The 17,276-nt window shown below is 39.3% G+C and overlaps 3 protein-coding genes across 15 annotated transcripts in view; 1 reads left to right on the top strand and 2 right to left on the bottom strand.

Annotated features, from left to right (window-relative positions):
• LOC110988624 (vitamin D3 receptor B-like) overlaps positions 1–1,253 on the bottom strand; it is a 233,606-nt gene extending 232,353 nt beyond the window's left edge. For all 6 annotated transcript variants that reach the window (XM_022252358.2, XM_022252367.2, XM_022252406.2 and 3 more), the window contains exon 1: positions 1,083–1,253. The gene's annotated coding sequence lies outside the window, so the exon portion shown is untranslated. The remainder of the gene's footprint in view (positions 1–1,082) is intronic.
• Positions 1,254–1,340: 87 nt separating this feature from the next.
• On the top strand, positions 1,341–13,149 carry arv1 (ARV1 homolog, fatty acid homeostasis modulator). Of its 3 annotated transcripts, none has more exons than XM_087143421.1 (6): positions 1,341–1,540; positions 5,920–5,973; positions 6,598–6,757; positions 7,955–8,030; positions 9,154–9,305; positions 11,420–13,149. In XM_087143421.1, the coding sequence occupies exons 1-6, from the start codon at positions 1,445–1,447 to the stop codon at positions 11,542–11,544; spliced, it is 663 nt and encodes a 220-aa protein (XP_086999547.1). In that variant the 5' UTR covers positions 1,341–1,444; the 3' UTR covers positions 11,545–13,149. The 3 variants fall into 3 exon arrangements, with proteins under 3 accessions (XP_086999547.1, XP_022108178.2, XP_022108172.2); XM_022252480.2 differs by lacking the exon at positions 5,920–5,973 and adding an exon at positions 5,702–5,821 and having other exon boundaries at positions 1,347–1,540; XM_022252486.2 differs by lacking the exon at positions 5,920–5,973 and having other exon boundaries at positions 1,343–1,540.
• Positions 12,658–17,276, bottom strand: part of plekhd1 (pleckstrin homology and coiled-coil domain containing D1) — a 36,946-nt gene continuing 32,327 nt past the window's right edge. For 5 of the 6 annotated variants that reach the window (XM_087143368.1, XM_087143391.1, XM_087143373.1 and 2 more), the window contains one exon: positions 12,658–15,999. In XM_087143368.1, coding sequence (XP_086999494.1) covers positions 15,650–15,999 — 350 coding nt within the window. In that variant the 3' untranslated portion in view covers positions 12,658–15,649. The remainder of the gene's footprint in view (positions 16,000–17,276) is intronic. The other variant, XM_087143383.1, reaches the window with a different exon arrangement.

Raw genomic sequence — 17,276 nt, 5'->3', positions numbered from 1 at the left:
GCTTGTTATTTCTCTTTAAAAAAAAAGTAAAAAAAAAAAGAGCACTGCATGATAAACATGAACTCATGACAGCATGGACAAAATCACAAAAGGCAGTCCGTATCCACCAGTGTACGGCAGCACGTGTGAGACTAACGCGCGCAGATGCCATATTGAATGACCCCCCCGAATGCACGCATGCCAGGTGGTGGCCATACAAAAATCACTGTGCATTTCATCGCTCGGCAGTCCAATGCGCTCACACTCACCATCTGAACCTCAATCTTTCTGAGGTGTTTCTGACCTTTTCAAAAATGATACCTATATGTAGTTTCTTGTAGATGTACTGAAAGCCTCTGAAAGGCCACTTGGAATAATGCCTAGGTTTTTTTCAGATCAAAACTTCCAGAAAACTTCACGTTTTTTCCTGAAACCTTCCATGAGGAGTTCGGGAAACTCAAACTTTATCCATTCATGCAAAAATTGAGGAAAATAGTGTTGTCTCTGGGGCCAGAATTCAACTTGACTGCATCATGTCTATGGGGAGTCAGGCCAACAAATTTTTGATGTTCTTCGCAAAAACGATTCCATGTGCACAACGCGTGCACAGTAGCCCATTTACATGTCGGTCCATGGATATCAAAAGGCTGGAAAGAATCAGACTGACTTGACTTTGGGCTGAGTTGACATAAGCTGACAATCATGTAAACATATATGTAGTCTCCAACCAAGTTGTAGGGGTGTGAGTGGCCACTTAAAATTAAAGCTGAAAACAGCTAGCAAAAGGCTGAAATGTAAAAAGTTCCCATAGGGCCTACTTTTGCACAGACCAGGTGTACGAAAAAGCTGAAATTCAGGGTAAACATCTACACAAAAAAAGCTGAAATCAGCTAAAAAGCTTAATTCTCACACCCCTGCAAGTTGGTTAATGTTAACCTGTACGCTGCAGTTTCCTCAGTACCTGTAATCTGACATGTACGGTAGGCCTAGCCTAAACATGCTAGGCCTAAATGCTATTGCTACACTAATTTGGAGAAACATGACAAGTCATTATTGTTTGACAAATTCGAAAGCAAAATGAATCCATTCCAAATGAAACTCACCTCTAGAGAGAGACTCCGTCAGTGCCTGTAATCTAAAGAATTCACAAAAGTTCGCTCAGACCAAATATACCGCATATTATAGCAAAATTCGAGGCCTTGAGTTCATATCCTGCGCCACACGCCACGGCAGCTTTCTCCAGTTTTTTTGTAGTTTTGTTGGTCTGGTCCCGCGCTAGCCAAGGTAAAAACTAGTCACGGTTTCAAGGAGCAAGCTATGTACAGACTATTTTTGCACCGGCCCTTGGACCGCTATTAAATTACAGCGCCATCAACGATGACAAGTGCGTGAGAGAAATTCAAGATGTCAGCCCCCATTGGAGACTTGTAAGTTGTATGCCGAAGGGAAATCTCACGAATCAAACATGGAAAGTACCAGCTACGTTTGTATAGAATGTGGAAAATATGCATCAGAACTGTACAAGGTATACAGTGGAGGAATGATAAAGATTGCACATTGTGTAAGTATTTCACACGATCATCTCGGGGACACTAGTAAAGTAGTATAAATTAAATCAACTGACATGACTGACTAGCCCAATTTATAATTGAACGAGTGCCTTCAGCAACATCTTCTTTCCACGGACAGTCAAGGATTGGAATAGTCACCCATCTTATATTGTTGAATCTGGTAAAACATCACATGCAACTTTTAGAGCTGAACTTTTAAAACTGTTCAGTGGTTGTAAATAAGCTAGCTCCACGCCCAAAACTAAACCCCAAGTTGGTGTGATGTTCCTGATGGAGGCCTTGCTGAATGTATGATTCAGATTCTGATTTCAGAAACTTTGCTGACATCTTTTCTGTTACTGTGTTAGCCCGGTTTCCAGGCTAGGCCTACATTCTCCCGGTCGGAGGTTGTTCCATTTATTGCACTTACGTTTGGGCAAAGGGGCGGAAAGAATTCCATATACGAAGTTCACTTTTTAGGAGAAATTTTTGCTCCAGGACAGATTTAAAAAGGGGCGACATTTATTTTTGGGGGATAGAGACGTGAAAGGGGGTTCAGTAACTTAGGGGGACAGGTTTAAAAAGAAGGGGCCCCACGCAATAAAACGGCAAAAAAGTGAGTCCTTTTGCGGTTCCTTTTTTTCCCCTACCGTTTCCTTTTTCCTTCACTATCCCGTCCTTTTATTTCTCCACAGTTTTCCTGTCATTAGTACAAGGATTATTACAGTTAGTATACACATTTAATACATTTAATCCAAATTGTGTCGTAAAGGGGAAGCGAACCTGCAATGAAGAGAACTGTTAGGTATAGAAATACAGCAGTCTAACTGACCACGCCACACGAGCGCCGGAGGAAGTCGATATGTTCCATATAAAGTTACGGTTGAATTAAGGAGAGGTCATGATGAGGTCAAGATGAATATTTTAAAAAATTAAATATTTATGAAACTGAATATGTAATTATTCACAAATATTTGTATAAATTAGAATATTTAAATATAAATAAATGTGGCTATCCGTTGTTAATATAAGTAGGTTGTGCCAAAGGAAATCAACTAGGTAAGGTACATGTCTGAGCACAATTGACTGTATGACGTGAGTTATCTCCGTCGTATTATGTAAACCAAGAGAGAAAGAACAAGTAGAAATGCAGTCGGCCGTACGAAAGAAGGAATTTCAGTCCAATGCTGTATAAGAACTCAGGCTAGGTGGAGTCTTGCTTTATCCATTAGCAATACATTCACTATGAGCGAGAATTGGAGTCTTACGCGCAATTGGTGAGAGAGGTGACTATCCACACCAGTGGAAGCGACCAGTTTGGGTTCTACCTGGCCGAATACATGTGGCGCTGCCGACATGCAGGAGTAGACCACTTCAATCAAATCCTTAAGGATGTTCTCCTCCTGTACAAGCCTCCCCTCACATTTTAGAGCGCAGATAGCCACACAATAATCTAAAGACAGGTTTCAGCTCCCTTTTCCCCTTCCCTCTGTATAAATATAAATATAAAAACTCCTCCGACTGACAAGCACTCTCTAAAAGAAATTTGCCCCTTTTTTCCTTCTAAACAAATTGTCCAACTTACAAACTGTCTGTAAAAGAAATTGGGCCCCTTTTTTCCTTCTAAACAAATTGTCCAACTTAAAAATTGTCGCAAAACACGCACTATTTTCCCCCAAGTAAAAATTGTACATGTACATGTACAGTAGGGCACATTGCGCAGCATTTCGTGAACTGTGTAGATCCATCCAGACAGATGACGGCCCTCTGCACTCCTCGTGTTGTGGATTCTTGCATAAAATTACCTCAATGCTTGTGGCAGCCCAACCCCTGTTACATAATGGTTCTTTCCGGATATGATTCGGTTCATGCGCACTTGTCGTGCGCATTCGCCATGTTCTTCAGAAGCAAAGATGGCCGCCTGTCGATGTAAACCTGGTCCATGTGTAGCTCCAAAAGTGTGCCCAAAACTCCACATTTCTGTCCTATGATGTTCAGCTCTTCAATGCCTATTGGAATCGTCTTCATTCAGCGATCAAAGTAAGGATACTTTTGTAGTAATTACGCGATATTACAGTGAACTTCGTATATGGAATTCTTCCCAATAACTGAAACCTTTTCAGCACAGTGTGGCCCACAGTTCATAGGCCTATGTACATGTCATAGGCCTAGCACAATAACCAGTGAAATTTCAGGCATATTTGATGCCAAGATAAAGCGTTCGATCGATAATTCACATTTACTCCATTACATGTACTTGTAGGCCTATTGTGTTTTCATGCTCCTCAAGTCAGATATGGATGTACATGTAGGCCTACATGTACATGTATAGTATACATACAGGTATTCTGCACTTGAGCAGAAATACTTGAAATATTTTCAAAATATGAAATAATTTTCAAAAGTTTGTTAGAAAAAAAAATCCTGTTGTCCTTTTTAAATTAAAAGGCACTAGCCTAGCAGTCTAAAAAATGAACGTGATTGGCCAATGCAGGACGAATAAGCTTCTAGTCCTTATTCTGATTGGCCAATTTTAGCTCATGTTCAGAAACTTACAATCTTAGTCTTAGTTTAAGACACAAACTGATGTTCCAGGAAAGGATTCCCCAAATTTATTTCTGGTATGTAAGCTCTAAAATGTTATTCATAAAGAGGTCCATAGGGACATCCTTAATTTCCCCTTGCAGTGGTTTATTGGCCATTAAAATATTTGAACATGTACTAAAAAGTCACAGTTAACAGTGGAAATATTAAAACATTTACTTAGAAAACACTCTCACAGTCTCATGGGGTTTGTGCACAGGGTGTCAAGTGATGTCCGTATGTATGGAACTCCTTCCTTGTTTTTATCCCAAATCTACAATGCAGCACTTTGTCAAAAGAGGATGGCTTGATTGTGAGTACGTGATAAAGTGGAAAAATAGTATTGTTTTAGCAGGTACACTTCTTCCATAGCGCTGTGCATAAATGCATTCCTTGTTTGTTATCCTAATCCCATGACGCATTGCAAATTCTGAAAAAAGTTTTTTTCAATGGATATTCTTATTACATGTTTGTCCCAATCTTGCCCTCATTCCTGGCCTCAGCTTGTGCCCCTGCAAGATTTTTACATGTTTTTCAACCCTCACAGTCCTAGAGTTTCAATATAATTTTTTGCACAACTCAGGGGATAGGTTGAGGGAAAAATGTAATTCAACTTCTGTCCTATTCAAATTCAGAGTTCTTTCTCTCTCTGTCTGAAAGATGCTATCTTGGTTGAAATCTGTGGCACTTCCAACTCTACACCACTCTCAACATTGTCTGCATACACTTGAAGAATTGTTATGGTTGTGTAGCCCTACAACTTTGCTTTAATATTAACTGGCTTTCCTTTATCTATTTGGCATAACATACAGATTAAGGAGGCATTTAATAAATCTGTTGTTCAATTTCCAAACTCAGTAATTGGCTCCAGGATAGACAAAATATTAAACTTAAATCTGGCCTTGGAAAATTCTGATATCCCCTGCCGTTTACATGGGTTTTTCACACAAGTGAATGTGTGCCTAGACAAGATTTCAAAGCAAAATGTTCCTATTTGAATATATTATTCTGATACTACTTTCTCACATGTAGCTTAAAGCTCTTGGTAAATGCAGAACATTTCAAAGTTGGTCAGATATTAGCTTCTAATGTTCATGGCACCTCCCCCCCCAAAACAAACCCACTTTTACTGTATATCTTTTCTTTTCTTTTTTCCTGTTGCATATAAGTTGGAGAATACACTTTTGGTGTCTCGGATACCATGATTGCCAACAATAATACCAAGCGTAAGAAGCAGTTGGTTACACTATTCATTACAGAAAGTCAGAAAGCTTTACAGGTCTACTTGTACATTTACATACTGAACCTGAAGCATAAGCACTTTGTATTCTCATTAGTGTCCCTGTGAAGATGATCTCCAAACTGGTTTGTGGTATTTCTTTTCTGTGATTTTTTCACTAATTTTTTATTTTCAGTGGAACCAGGTTCTACAGAAAATCAAAAAGGCTTTTGTTGACAATGACCACAATTCAATTGGTAAAATAATATGTGTAGTGCCTAGTTGACTAGATCAGTGCTGGTTTTTACATAGGATATTCTGTTGTTCCTATGTACATGTAGTCAATTAGTCAAACTTTCCATCCCTCCAGAATCATTGTACCAAAGTTGTTGACAAGTACGTTGAGTTTGATCCAGTCATTGTTCTTCTTGATGCGCTGCTGTACAAGCCACAGGCCTACAGACACATCTTGTCTAACACCAAGAGTAATGTGAGTTGTTACGACCTTCATTAATCGATTTGTTCACCACACTCTCTTTTGACCTTTTAACCCTAATTCCCTTGACTGACTGCCCTTCCACTGCATAGAAAGCAAGGAACGCATTCCTTGTTTTACAGCGTTCAAGGGATATCACACCCCATGTGAGTAATTCATGTATATCACAACTCTTCTTAATGCTAATGAAACACTCTGTGTACCGGTACTTCTGGAATATAAGTTACTTTTTTAAAAGGCAGCTGCAATCAATTTGTTTTAATACAGACCTTCAAAGTGCACCTTTGTGCTCAGTTAACCTTATTTTCAACTTATTTTTTTTCACTGTTTCAAAGGGTATTTTACTGCTTTTTATGCTAATGAGATTTCCATATTCATGAGAAAACTGTGATGTCATCTCAGGAAGAAGCCTCAATGTTACATTGGTTTGTACACAAAAAATCCTGTATTTTTGATTTGATTTTACTGGACTCAGTTTTCTCTTCTTTGCTGATTCATTATTTATGTGCCTTCCTCAGAAATGTTTTCAGTAAGTAAATTCTGGGTTCATAATTTGAACAGAAAAGCCCATGCACTGAAATATGTCTTCTTCAAATGACTTCAATTTAATTCTAAAACTTTAATTGTTTTTAATTGTTTGCATATGCATTTTTCTATGCATTTAACCAAATAGGAAAGTAAAAGAGTCTTCATACATTGGAGAAAAAAATTCATTGCAGATACACTTTAAAGGTTGAGCACTGTCCCGCTTGTTTCCATTTGATCTACAGATACATTGGAAGTTGAGCATTCTTTGTCTTTTGTGTGACGCTTACACCAAATGGGCGCAGCGTTCAACGGTTAATCCAGCCACTGACCCCCTCGATCAACAGTTCCTCTTCTTTGCCCTGCAATGGCACTTCTATGTCATGTTCATCATTGCAGGACTCGGTGGGTCCCTCGGTCAATGATATTATTCACAATGACATCATACACATACATGGACATTTCCAGCAAACTCTTTGAGTGCAGTCTAATGCGATGTGAGGTTCTGTCCAAATCAAATATTGTTGTTTTCACTTATGTTCATAGGTGTCATTGGGGAGAAGTACAGTTGAGGGGCAGTTGTTCTCTCAAAAAGAAAGAAAGAAAAATAAACAGGGGATAAAGACAAAAATGAAAGAAACAAAAAAAACAAAAGGGAGGTAGGGGATAGCAGTCGCTATGTCGGTTTATCAAAACACACTATTGATAAAAGCTGCAGCCCTACATACCGTAGTTTCACCGTGACCTGATGTGGTGTGGTTTGTTTTGCTTCTACTGAAGTTGATGTTTAACACTGTCTATGACCTAGATCCTTCATGACTTAAAACCCCTCACCCCCATCAGAAAGGGGAAATAAAGTGGAGGAAAGAAAAGCGAGACTGACTAGAGCAGATTTGAGTCTGTGAGGGGCCATCAATACACTGACTGATAGCTCAGTTGAGAGAACACTGGAAGGGTATTCCAGAGGTGACAGGTTCAAATCCCACTCCAGTTAATTTCTTTGTTAATCTTTATCATTACTGTGTATGCATCTTGTCAGTTTTCCTACATGGTTTGTTTAATAGAACCTTCAATTTGTTTGAATTTTAAGTAAAGGCTATCGAAAATCTGGTACGATAAGTACAATACAATAAACAGTCACATACATGTATTTCAACTGTACTAGTTCCACCAAGTCTATTCATGTCCAACCATCATCCCCTAATGACTCAATTTCTCTGTTTCTGATTCATGGAGCCACATTTCCTTATTGATTGAATATACCCCAGTCTTGTACCACATATGCATTTTCTTTGTATCACCAAGCCATTACAAAAAGTCGAATACAAATACTATATTATTTATCAGTATTGTAGTCTAGTCCATCACGAGTCTCTGCAAGTAAATCTTAAACCGTCCAGTCTCAAGTCAAGTCATAAGCAATGATGGGAAAAACTTCCAGAACTAAAACAACCATGGCATTGTTCACTCATAACTGGTCTTGTGAAAGGACTTGTGATGCACTCCACTGTTATTTATATCCAGTCAGAACATACAAAGTGTGTTTGATTTGTGCACTTACCCTGATTCCTGGAACTCCTTTGTTTTGTTTTTCTGCATCAGAGCTGAGTTCCTTTCTCCTTGGTGTTGTGGTGCCAATAATTCTTCAGTCAAGAATGACGGGAGCTCAAGACAACAGGTGTGTGTGGAAGTAGAACACTCGGAACTTCAGCTCAATTTATTCCTGTTGCATCAAGACAAAGATTTTGACCATCATGTATGCTCTCCCAGGGAGGGCAAAGCACAGATCTCATACATTTTGTTAGGAGAGAAACCGAGAATAAGCAGATTTACAGGTTGTGTTAACATATTAGCATTCTGAGTCATGACTAGAAAATCAAATATTACTCATATTGTTGTATCTAGCCACTGACCTATAAGCACAGCTGTGAAATTTTTATTTCGTCTGACTGCATCTGGTATATAGTTCTATAGAGTGCACGGCATGCCAACACTGCCATAAGTTATTTTTTCCCAAAGAGTTCTTGGGGGGGGTTACCTCCTGTCAAGTACCATCCTTGTTTATGTGCCATTTCACTGGTTTCGATTTTGATGCTATAAATTACAATGGATCTATACATGTACATCGATTCACTTTCACTGTTATACTTAGTTAAGACATAACTGGGTCATATTGAAACTTTTGAAGAAGACGTTGCTGCATTTCTCTAGAGAATATTTTTATTTCCTTTTCCTGGCCAAAATTAACGATTTATGCGTCTTTCCCATCTGTTACAAGTTGTCTCACAATGAATACTTCCACAATTCATCTGAAATCAATCCCTGTTAATTCCCAAGTCATATCATTCAGCTTCCAATTGTTGTACGATGCACATAATAATGAATAATAAATGGGATTTATTTGATATGATATCCATTCCATTCTTGCATATGGAGCACACGAGCTTCAGTTTTTTAAAGTTGGGGTCTCAACTTGCCAATCAAGATAGATTTGATTCATAAATAAATGTTTTCAATTGCAGTGAATTTTCATTTCTTCTCAAAGCATATTATACATGTACTTAAAATGACTCTTGTCCAATGTTGTGATTAATTACTCCTTAAAAAGAGAACACAAATGAAAAATGAGGCATTTCAATGTGAATGCAGATTATTGTCAGAGAAAAAATCCTACATTTTCACTTAGAGACCCATCGGTAAGAACTTGATGGATTGAGGTTATGATCGTTTCTACTAAGAGTGTATCATTACCCCTAACTCCCAAATCCTCCAATTTCAATACGATTTTACATACACCCTAGGGGGTTAGCGTTACTCCTACGGTCCTTACTTCTGTGTTGTATGGGCAAACTTCTTGTCATACCAATGGTCATCTGGAGTCAGACGGACATCAAGACTTGTATGTGGATGACACGACTCTTTGTGTTTACTTCGGCTACTCAGGCCCTAAGGGGTAAGATCAGTTACTGCTATACCCAATGGAGACACTGAGACGCTGGCAGAAGCAGCTACACGTGTGCATACTAGTCCTTTGCCACGATCTTGCGCATGCTCAGACCTGTACATGTATATGCATGGTCAAAACTACGCCTATCTGCATAACTGGTAAAAACGAGCAGTACAAGTGTATGTCTGCTGCCACCGGGGTTTCAGAAGTCTTCCGTTGTTACTGTTAAAGTGTGAAACTCTTTCAAAAAAAATACTGACAAACTGTACCGTTAAACTCATAACAAGGCAATTTAAACTATTCCAAGGTGACATCATTTCTGCAGTGGCATTGTGGTACCATTATGTGCATGTTCTCAAACATGAAAGCAAATTGCAGTGCCCTATTTGCTGAAGAAGTATTCAACGTGTGCACCATCTGCCCATAAGCTTGCTGCCACTGCCGCAGCCTCTAATTTTGGTCGGCACAGGAGTCTATACCTTTGTGAAAGCTGGCATGAAGCATGCCAAGTTGCCAGTGAGAATAAGCAATAATTCCGTTGTGTGTGCCAATCTAGAATAGGCTGTTTCTGAAATAACGCTGCATCCAAATCACTTGGCTACGGCTTGAAATTACACACAACTCTATGGTAACTAGCCACAACCACTACGATAGACTTGTGCATCATTTGGACACAGCCTTAGATGTGTCCAAAAGATTTGGCTGTGGCTTCCAAAAACAGCTCACAGCTATAGCCACTTGCCATAAACAAGTTACACAAAGCCACAGCCTAAAGTTAAAGGCATAGCCTGAGTAGCAAGCACATAATAGGAAGGCCTAGAATCCGTTACCAGTTATGTAGACTAATCCAAGGAGACGCCACCATAACGGTGCCACTGCACTAATGCATGCAATTTTAGACATAATGCACACATGCATTTGGTAAATCACGATGCTCTATTGGTCGAAGTGGCATGTAATGCACGGTACCACCTGTCCATGAACATTGTGCCACTGCAGTAATGACCTCTAATTCTGGTTGTTGAATTACACCATAGTTGTCACGTTCCTTAATTTGCCACCTGTTGCAAAGTTCTGGGGTTTTATCCACAGTAAATGGCAAAATTAGGGACCTAGCAACTGTAAGGTCACAGATGTAGGCTTGGTTACACACAGCATGAGAAATACTCATTGTATGAAACATGGCTGGTAAGTGCTCTTGCTAAGTAAATATTCTTTTGCACTAAGCCAATTTTTGTGCTTATCTACTTCATGAAATTGGCTTGCAGTGCCCTCAAGCCTCTTTAAGCAGGAAAAGTGGCATTTTCAGAGCTGAATAGCAGGAGTTCCAAGGTTTTTGAGGTGTGCCAGTAATCAATCATAATTCATATGCTGTTTTGGCTGGCAAGTGTTTTTGGTTGAAGGCAATAAATCTGCCAACTGTATTTTTCCACGTACTTTCAGTTCTCCTGATTGTGAACCATCATGCCAAAGGCTTAAAGCAGCACAATAGCACTCAAGCCATTTTCCTACATGTGCATCTATTCAAGGCACTTGAAAACAACTGCACCAATCATGTGATCCTGTGTGGACCCGAGAACAAAACTGACTAATATAAAGATGGTTATTTAAATCTTGTTTGGACTAAGCCAGGTCTGAACAAGTGTCGCTCCTTTATGGAAAAGCATTTAGGGGTTGGAGTTATTTCTGGAAAAATGAAGAGGAACAGTCAAGGAAGCCAACAACAAAACCAACTTCAGTGTTCAGAGTGCAAGAAAATTGAGTATTTCCACCGAGTTTTCTTACTACACAAAAACAAGAAATGTCTACACAAGGTAGCTAACATAAATACGAGTGGGCAAGCCTTCCTTTTGTTCAGGGGACAATTTCTGTTAAGAAAATTAGAACATTACAGGGACAAAAACGTGTCCCCATAAGAATTGTCTATAGTTCAAGATAATGTCCCCATAACCTGGTAACAAGTATGCTAGTTGCCTACGAAAGTTCGCTTGTCTCACGTAAGTTGAAAGCAGTCCTGCTTTCAGCTAACATGCCAAGCTTTCCAAGTGACTATCTGGGATACTGGAGCACTTCATTGCAAATACAGATATTTGAGCAAGTTTTTATCATTGTATCTACAGTAACGAGAAACTCAGGCACACTGCAGGCAAGTGGTTTCATCCTGCTTGGGTTTGCTGCACAGCATCTCTCCACCCATCTGTCACCTATTTTGGAGTGGGTTTTGACACAGAGTTTTGTATCATGACCCACGAGCAGACATTTCTTCAGCTTGCACTCACAGCCAAATTTTTTATGCTTGGGTAAAACAAAACACGAACTAACAGATCAGTGCTGGCAATTTTCTTTTTTTTAAATGTTAACTTTATTGGAAGTTGACACAGATGTGCTCAGAGAAACACTACATATTTGTTTCAACAGCACTAATTATCAAACTAAATTTATAAAAAAAAGTCCTGTAAGTACAAGGCATTTTATGTGATATAAAATTCTGAAATACAACAGCTGTTCAAGGAAAAAATAATCTGGTAAAGGATGATAACCAGTAATTCATCCAAGAAAAAGGTAAACTGGGTGTAAGAGGATCTCTGACTATTTGACTGAAAAATTCTCATGAATGTAAATCTTGTGGTCAGTTGTTTTTCTGATGTTGCACCTTGATTATGCACTAAGAATATGTTTAATTTAAGGAGAAAATGGAGGTGTTTATTCATGACTTTGAGTAATCTGAACTTTTGTGTAAATGCTGCCATAGAAATGAAAAACACTCAAGTCTTGCCAGTCTTCTCTTTAAAAATTTAGCTTTTTAACAAGTAAGCTTGTCTGGATCTCTTAACAACACTCTTTTTTTAAAAAAAGGAAACAGTCTACGAGCTCTGAATAGGTTCGGCTGATACACCAACCTCAATAACTGGACAGACTGTGATAACTTACAGCCACATTTCTGCCAATTTTTGTTTTCCGAAACTGCACAACGCTAAATTTAAACAAAGTTGTGATTATAATCTTATAGGGCCAGTTTGCATTTTTATTTTTGCCCTATGAAACTTTTGAGGGAAAAAAAATGAGCACATACATGTACAGCATGGAGAAACAAAGATAGTGATGAGTCCACCGTGTCTAGTTAGTCATATAGAAGTCTGTGGTTCTGTAGGAACTTTGCAAATACATTTCCCACTGAAGAAAATATAAATCAGTTCCTCTGAACTTTTGATAGGCGTATCACTGGAATAAGGTTAGTTACTATACATGTATCAGATTAATTCTATGCCAATCATGATCTCAGTATTTTTAGATCATGTAATTCATCAGCTATCTTGCTTTCTCCATTATGCACGCTTCTTGAGGAAGCTACTAGAGACCCTCCAGCCAGCTGGACTATTAGTGATTACCACCTAGGGCAGATATGGGTATCATGGCATGGCCCACTTAATGCATTCATGTACATGTAATCCTCAATGACACATTTGAGCTAATTGAATGCACAAAAATTGTTTCCTCAAAACCAGTTTCTTTGCTGAATATTGTGACAATGATCAACATTACCTACACACTACTTAACAGATTACAAAATCAAGTATCTATAAACTAAATTATACCTGTCAAAATATTTACCACTGATTAAGGATCTCTGCTTATCTGTATACACAAAGTATAGTAGGCTCTGTTTAAATATATGCAAAGTGTCAATGTACAATTGATTTTACAATTTACATCTCCCTTCCTGAATATGCTTTCATTTCCTTTTATATAAACATCTGCAGTTGTAGGATTACATGCAAAAATACAAATACTCTGTATTGGTTATTTCCTTTTTACTTTTGTACAAAAATAATAAATGATGTGCAAAATATTGGAACTGTTCTGTACACAAGAATGTTATGCTTGTAGTTGTGTCTCCTTAGTTTAGACTTTGCGATTTAAATTGTAAGCGAAAATTTGGAAATTTCAGGTTTGGTTTATACACAAATTGGATTGTACATGAGCATTGCTGAGGGTGGGATGAATTTCAAGATTTGAACAATGATTCTGCTCTTAGAATCCATCTCCTTCATTTGTCACACACATCAGTCAAAAAAGAAGAACGTTTATTAAAAGAAACCTGTCGCCAAGCCAGTGATATGCTTAGTTTCTTGCAAAGGACTGAAAAAAGTCTCTTCAATCAAATCACGGGGGAGGAATCCTCTGCTAATTATTTTGATTTATATTTTTCTTGAAGTCACCTAGTCTTCCTCTAACCACATATACATTATGACATCATTCTAAAAGGCACCAAGCTGTAAAAATAAGTGTTCGAAACAAACTATCACCACATTCATTCAATTAAGAAAAACACAAGTTACAGTCGGCAGTGAAAATGAAACAAATGGAGTGGTGTTCCACCCACTTCAAATGTTTCACACTTGGAAGAAAGGCATAATCAAGCAATTCTTCAGGGCATCCCGTAGCATGTGGGTTACAGTGTTAACCACTACCTGCCCGTTGGATTTCTCGAGTGGGATGTGATGGCGGGACCTTTTCAAGATTTTCCGTTTTCAAAATTCTTCAAAAATTCCTGTGTTCATTTACTGGATGTTTACACCCACACAAACAACTTTCTGGTGGCTACTCTTGTCTATTAACCTTCATTGATGCCTGAGTATTCAGCCCAGGCCTGCAGCCCTGTAAAAGAGAGCCCAGAATTGTTGGGTATTGCATAATTTCCTTTGTTCCCGTGAATTCCAGTAGCCTCTATTCATACACAGCTGGATTAGCGAGCAGCATATCGCTTATCGATGTGGCCCTGGAGCACTTTTGTCCATGGTGCTAATCCACGGGCACGCTGTGCCCGAAACAGTGGTATACTGTTTCAAAACAGTGCTGGATTAACTTCAAAAAATTAACGCAAAAAATGATGGCAGTACCCAGCAGCAGGTCCTTTGTTCCGAATACAGTCTTTTTGTTACACAGACCAGCTCTTTTGTCTGAAACCGGGCACCCCAGCTCTGCGTATAAACACACGGTGCCCAAAACCAGACTCCCCAGCAGGAAGTGGTTAAAACTAACTTCACTCAATATTCCTCAACGTTTGACTTCCAGCCATTATCTTGGCATTCAGCCGAAGAATTTACCACGTTGCCTCTCCAACATTTAACATTTCCCTAAATCCTCCAAAATATTCATCTGCATAAAAAAATCCATGGCACATTTCGTCTACTTTAATGGAAGGCATCAAGCCATCATGTAAAGTAACGACAGAAGAGTTCATCCATCAAAATCTGTCACAACCTGGTAGATTTCGAAGGATCTTCACTTCTGTGATTACTGTTTTACAAGAGGACGATCCGATCGCACACATAGTACAGGCATTCTGCAAAAACCTACCTGTCACCCACGAAAGACAATCAGTCACTTCTGTGTGTCAAGGTCAAGGAGGATAAGCTCTCTTTATTTAAACTGGAATCCAAATTCTTGGTTTCCTATTTTTGTGACTGAATTACATACTACATGTAGCATCGTGGTTGTGGGGGACTTATATATTTTGAAGGAAAGTTACCATGAGGACAAATACATTATGAGGGCAATATTTGCTTCATCCAGAATTTTTGCACATAAAAAAATTGTCCTCTAATTACAAGCCACAAGGGGAGAACCACAAGCAGGTGATCAGTAACCGTCTTTCATGATGAGTAAAAGCACAACCACACTACGTTAGTGCAAAGGTCAATGTTCCAGTCAGCTGCAATGTTTGCTACTCAGATGTGAACTGATTCTTTGCACACTTACCGTACACAAAAAAAATCAGCAAGGATTGGAAATTCTGTTTCAGTTGTGTAAAATACATCAGATTATAACGGCACTTCAGTGATGAGATTGGCTCATAACATGTTGCTGCATACACATTTTTCATTTTCTCCACACTGTATTCTATTGGAGGCTACATGGGTTTCATGAATTAAGGGCAATATCTGACCTCAAATAGCACAAAGTGTTCACAAAGTGTGTAAGCACTCAAAATGAACACGAAAAACAGTACCCAGAAGTAACATTTGGTCATATTTATATTGAAGGAACATGCCCTCCAGAGCACACTATGGTGTTGTCAAACACAGATCTACATAAATGTTAACATTTTCACACCTTGTGGCCTTTGGCCCACTTCTACGAGTCACAAGGCAAGGAATTGTGTGAAACTTTTAAGATTTGCTCAGCTACAACAGTTGACAGGTCAGAATATCGAGTAAAGTTTGCCCAAAGAATGATTCTCCTATGATTTTTTGCAAAGCATGTGCATTGCTGAGCACTATTTGTTGGCTTGGAAATCTGCCCTTGTGAGTGCAGAGCCACAGTGTTGAAAACTGTGTGACTGAATATCACACTTTCTCTTCAAAAGCAATCTGCAGCTCATCCAAATCTCCTGAGTCTTCCGTACTCTTGGAGCCTCCCTGACTACTTATGGATGAGCTGTCATCTCCGGCATTCTCCGACGAGCTGAGCGAGGGAGTGGGCATCATACCAGTGAAGTCGGGGATGGTGGAGTGGATAGGAGGGACATGACTGACTGCCTTACTTCCACTTAGCTGGTGGCAGGGGGGTAGGTCTGGCTCATTGTCGTCTTTGCCCTCTTCAGGTTGCATGTAGGGTAGGCTGCCCATGGCGATGGAATACCGTGCCATGTTGCCCAGTGACGGCACTAAGGGGGATGTACGAAATGAGGCAAAGCCTACAAAGGAAAGATCAAACATCTTTACTTTTAAGACCAGCAATGATAATAAACCACTACCAAGTTCCATATGAATGACATATTGAAACTGTGAGCATCTTCCAACATTCACGGCTCATTGTCTGGTTGCTACTCGTAATCAGCCAATATCAACAAGAACAACTTGTGAGTAAAGCAAGCACCTCTGATTTGAATGACTGTGTGTACCCTTCTATCTGACTTTGGTTAACCACTTCGTGCGGGTGCATTTTTCAACGATGGGGATGCTGGGTCGGCATGACTATCATTTTTTCCGTTTTCACAATCCTTGAACAATTCATCATTCCATTTAACAGTCGTTTATAGCCGCACGGAGTAATCTTTAGGCACTCCTCTAAGTTGACAAGTGACCTTCATTGACGCCCGAATATTTCAGCCAGGCCAGCAGCCTTGTAAACAGAGCCCAGATTGTGTGGTGTTATACAACTGTCTTTTGTTCACGAACCTGGCTCAGTGCAGTGCTGACCTCTTTTCAATAGGGGCCAGATTAGCATGCAGCGGTGCTGTGTGGCTCATCCCTGCGGTGGTGGAGAGCTTTTGTCCCCAGTGGTAATCCGCTTGCTCTAAATACCCCAAACCCTGGTATACGGTTTCAAAATAACGCTGGATTATCACCACTTTTGAGAGTGAAAAATGCCGGTAATGCCCAGCAGCCTGGTCTTTTGTTCGGAGTATGGTCTTTTGTTACAGGGCCCTGTTTCCTTTGTCCGAGTTCGGAGACCCCAGCCACACATATAAACCATACGGCTCCGATTTCGGAGTCCCCGGCTGGTAGTGGTTAAACAGCTTTTATTTATCAACCACAAATTGGCAGAAGCTCACGAAAAACAGGCGGTTTAAGATTGGTTCTCATTCAGAACTCCTCCTCCCAAAATGATATGTTGTTGATATCCTGAATGAAGCCTTCATCAGTGATGAAGACAACTAAAAAGCATTACAGAAAAAAAAAGTGGAGAGATAAAATGAAAGGAAGAGATGGTACTCAGCCTAAAGTTGAAAATTACATTAACTGTTTCTTAAAACATGAATGAAAGGTTAGTTACCCAACATTAAAACAAGGGAGATACATGCAATGCAAAGTTTACCTCGGCATTAGAAAACCCAACATGACCAAGAAAAATGTGGTTTATGTACAGAGCGAAAAAACCTTGTAAGTTTTTTATGGTGAAAATTAAAAATTGCATTTAAAAGTTTCTCAAGTTTTAACAGTAAATACAAAACAACTAAATATGCTGTTT

Source organism: Acanthaster planci, linkage group LG01 (genome assembly GCF_054643075.1).
Source record: "Acanthaster planci isolate LZ-2023a linkage group LG01, COTS_SCS, whole genome shotgun sequence".
NCBI lineage: Eukaryota > Metazoa > Echinodermata > Asteroidea > Valvatida > Acanthasteridae > Acanthaster > Acanthaster planci.
The sequence above is the reverse complement of the archived record's forward strand: the minus strand, read 5'-3'. Positions and strand labels throughout refer to the sequence as shown.

What these genes read in the sequence shown, in the direction of transcription:
- arv1 (XM_022252480.2), top strand. Translation starts at nt 1,445, where the DNA reads ATGGAAAGTACCAGCTACGTTTGTATAGAATGTGGAAAATATGCATCA. An exon ending in ACGGGAGCTCAAGACAACAG is followed by an intron (nt 8,031 to 9,153) that starts GTGTGTGTGGAA and finishes CATACACCCTAG; the next exon opens with GGGGTTAGCGTTACTCCTAC. An exon ending in GGCTACTCAGGCCCTAAGGG is followed by an intron (nt 9,306 to 11,419) that starts GTAAGATCAGTT and finishes TTGTATCTACAG; the next exon opens with TAACGAGAAACTCAGGCACA.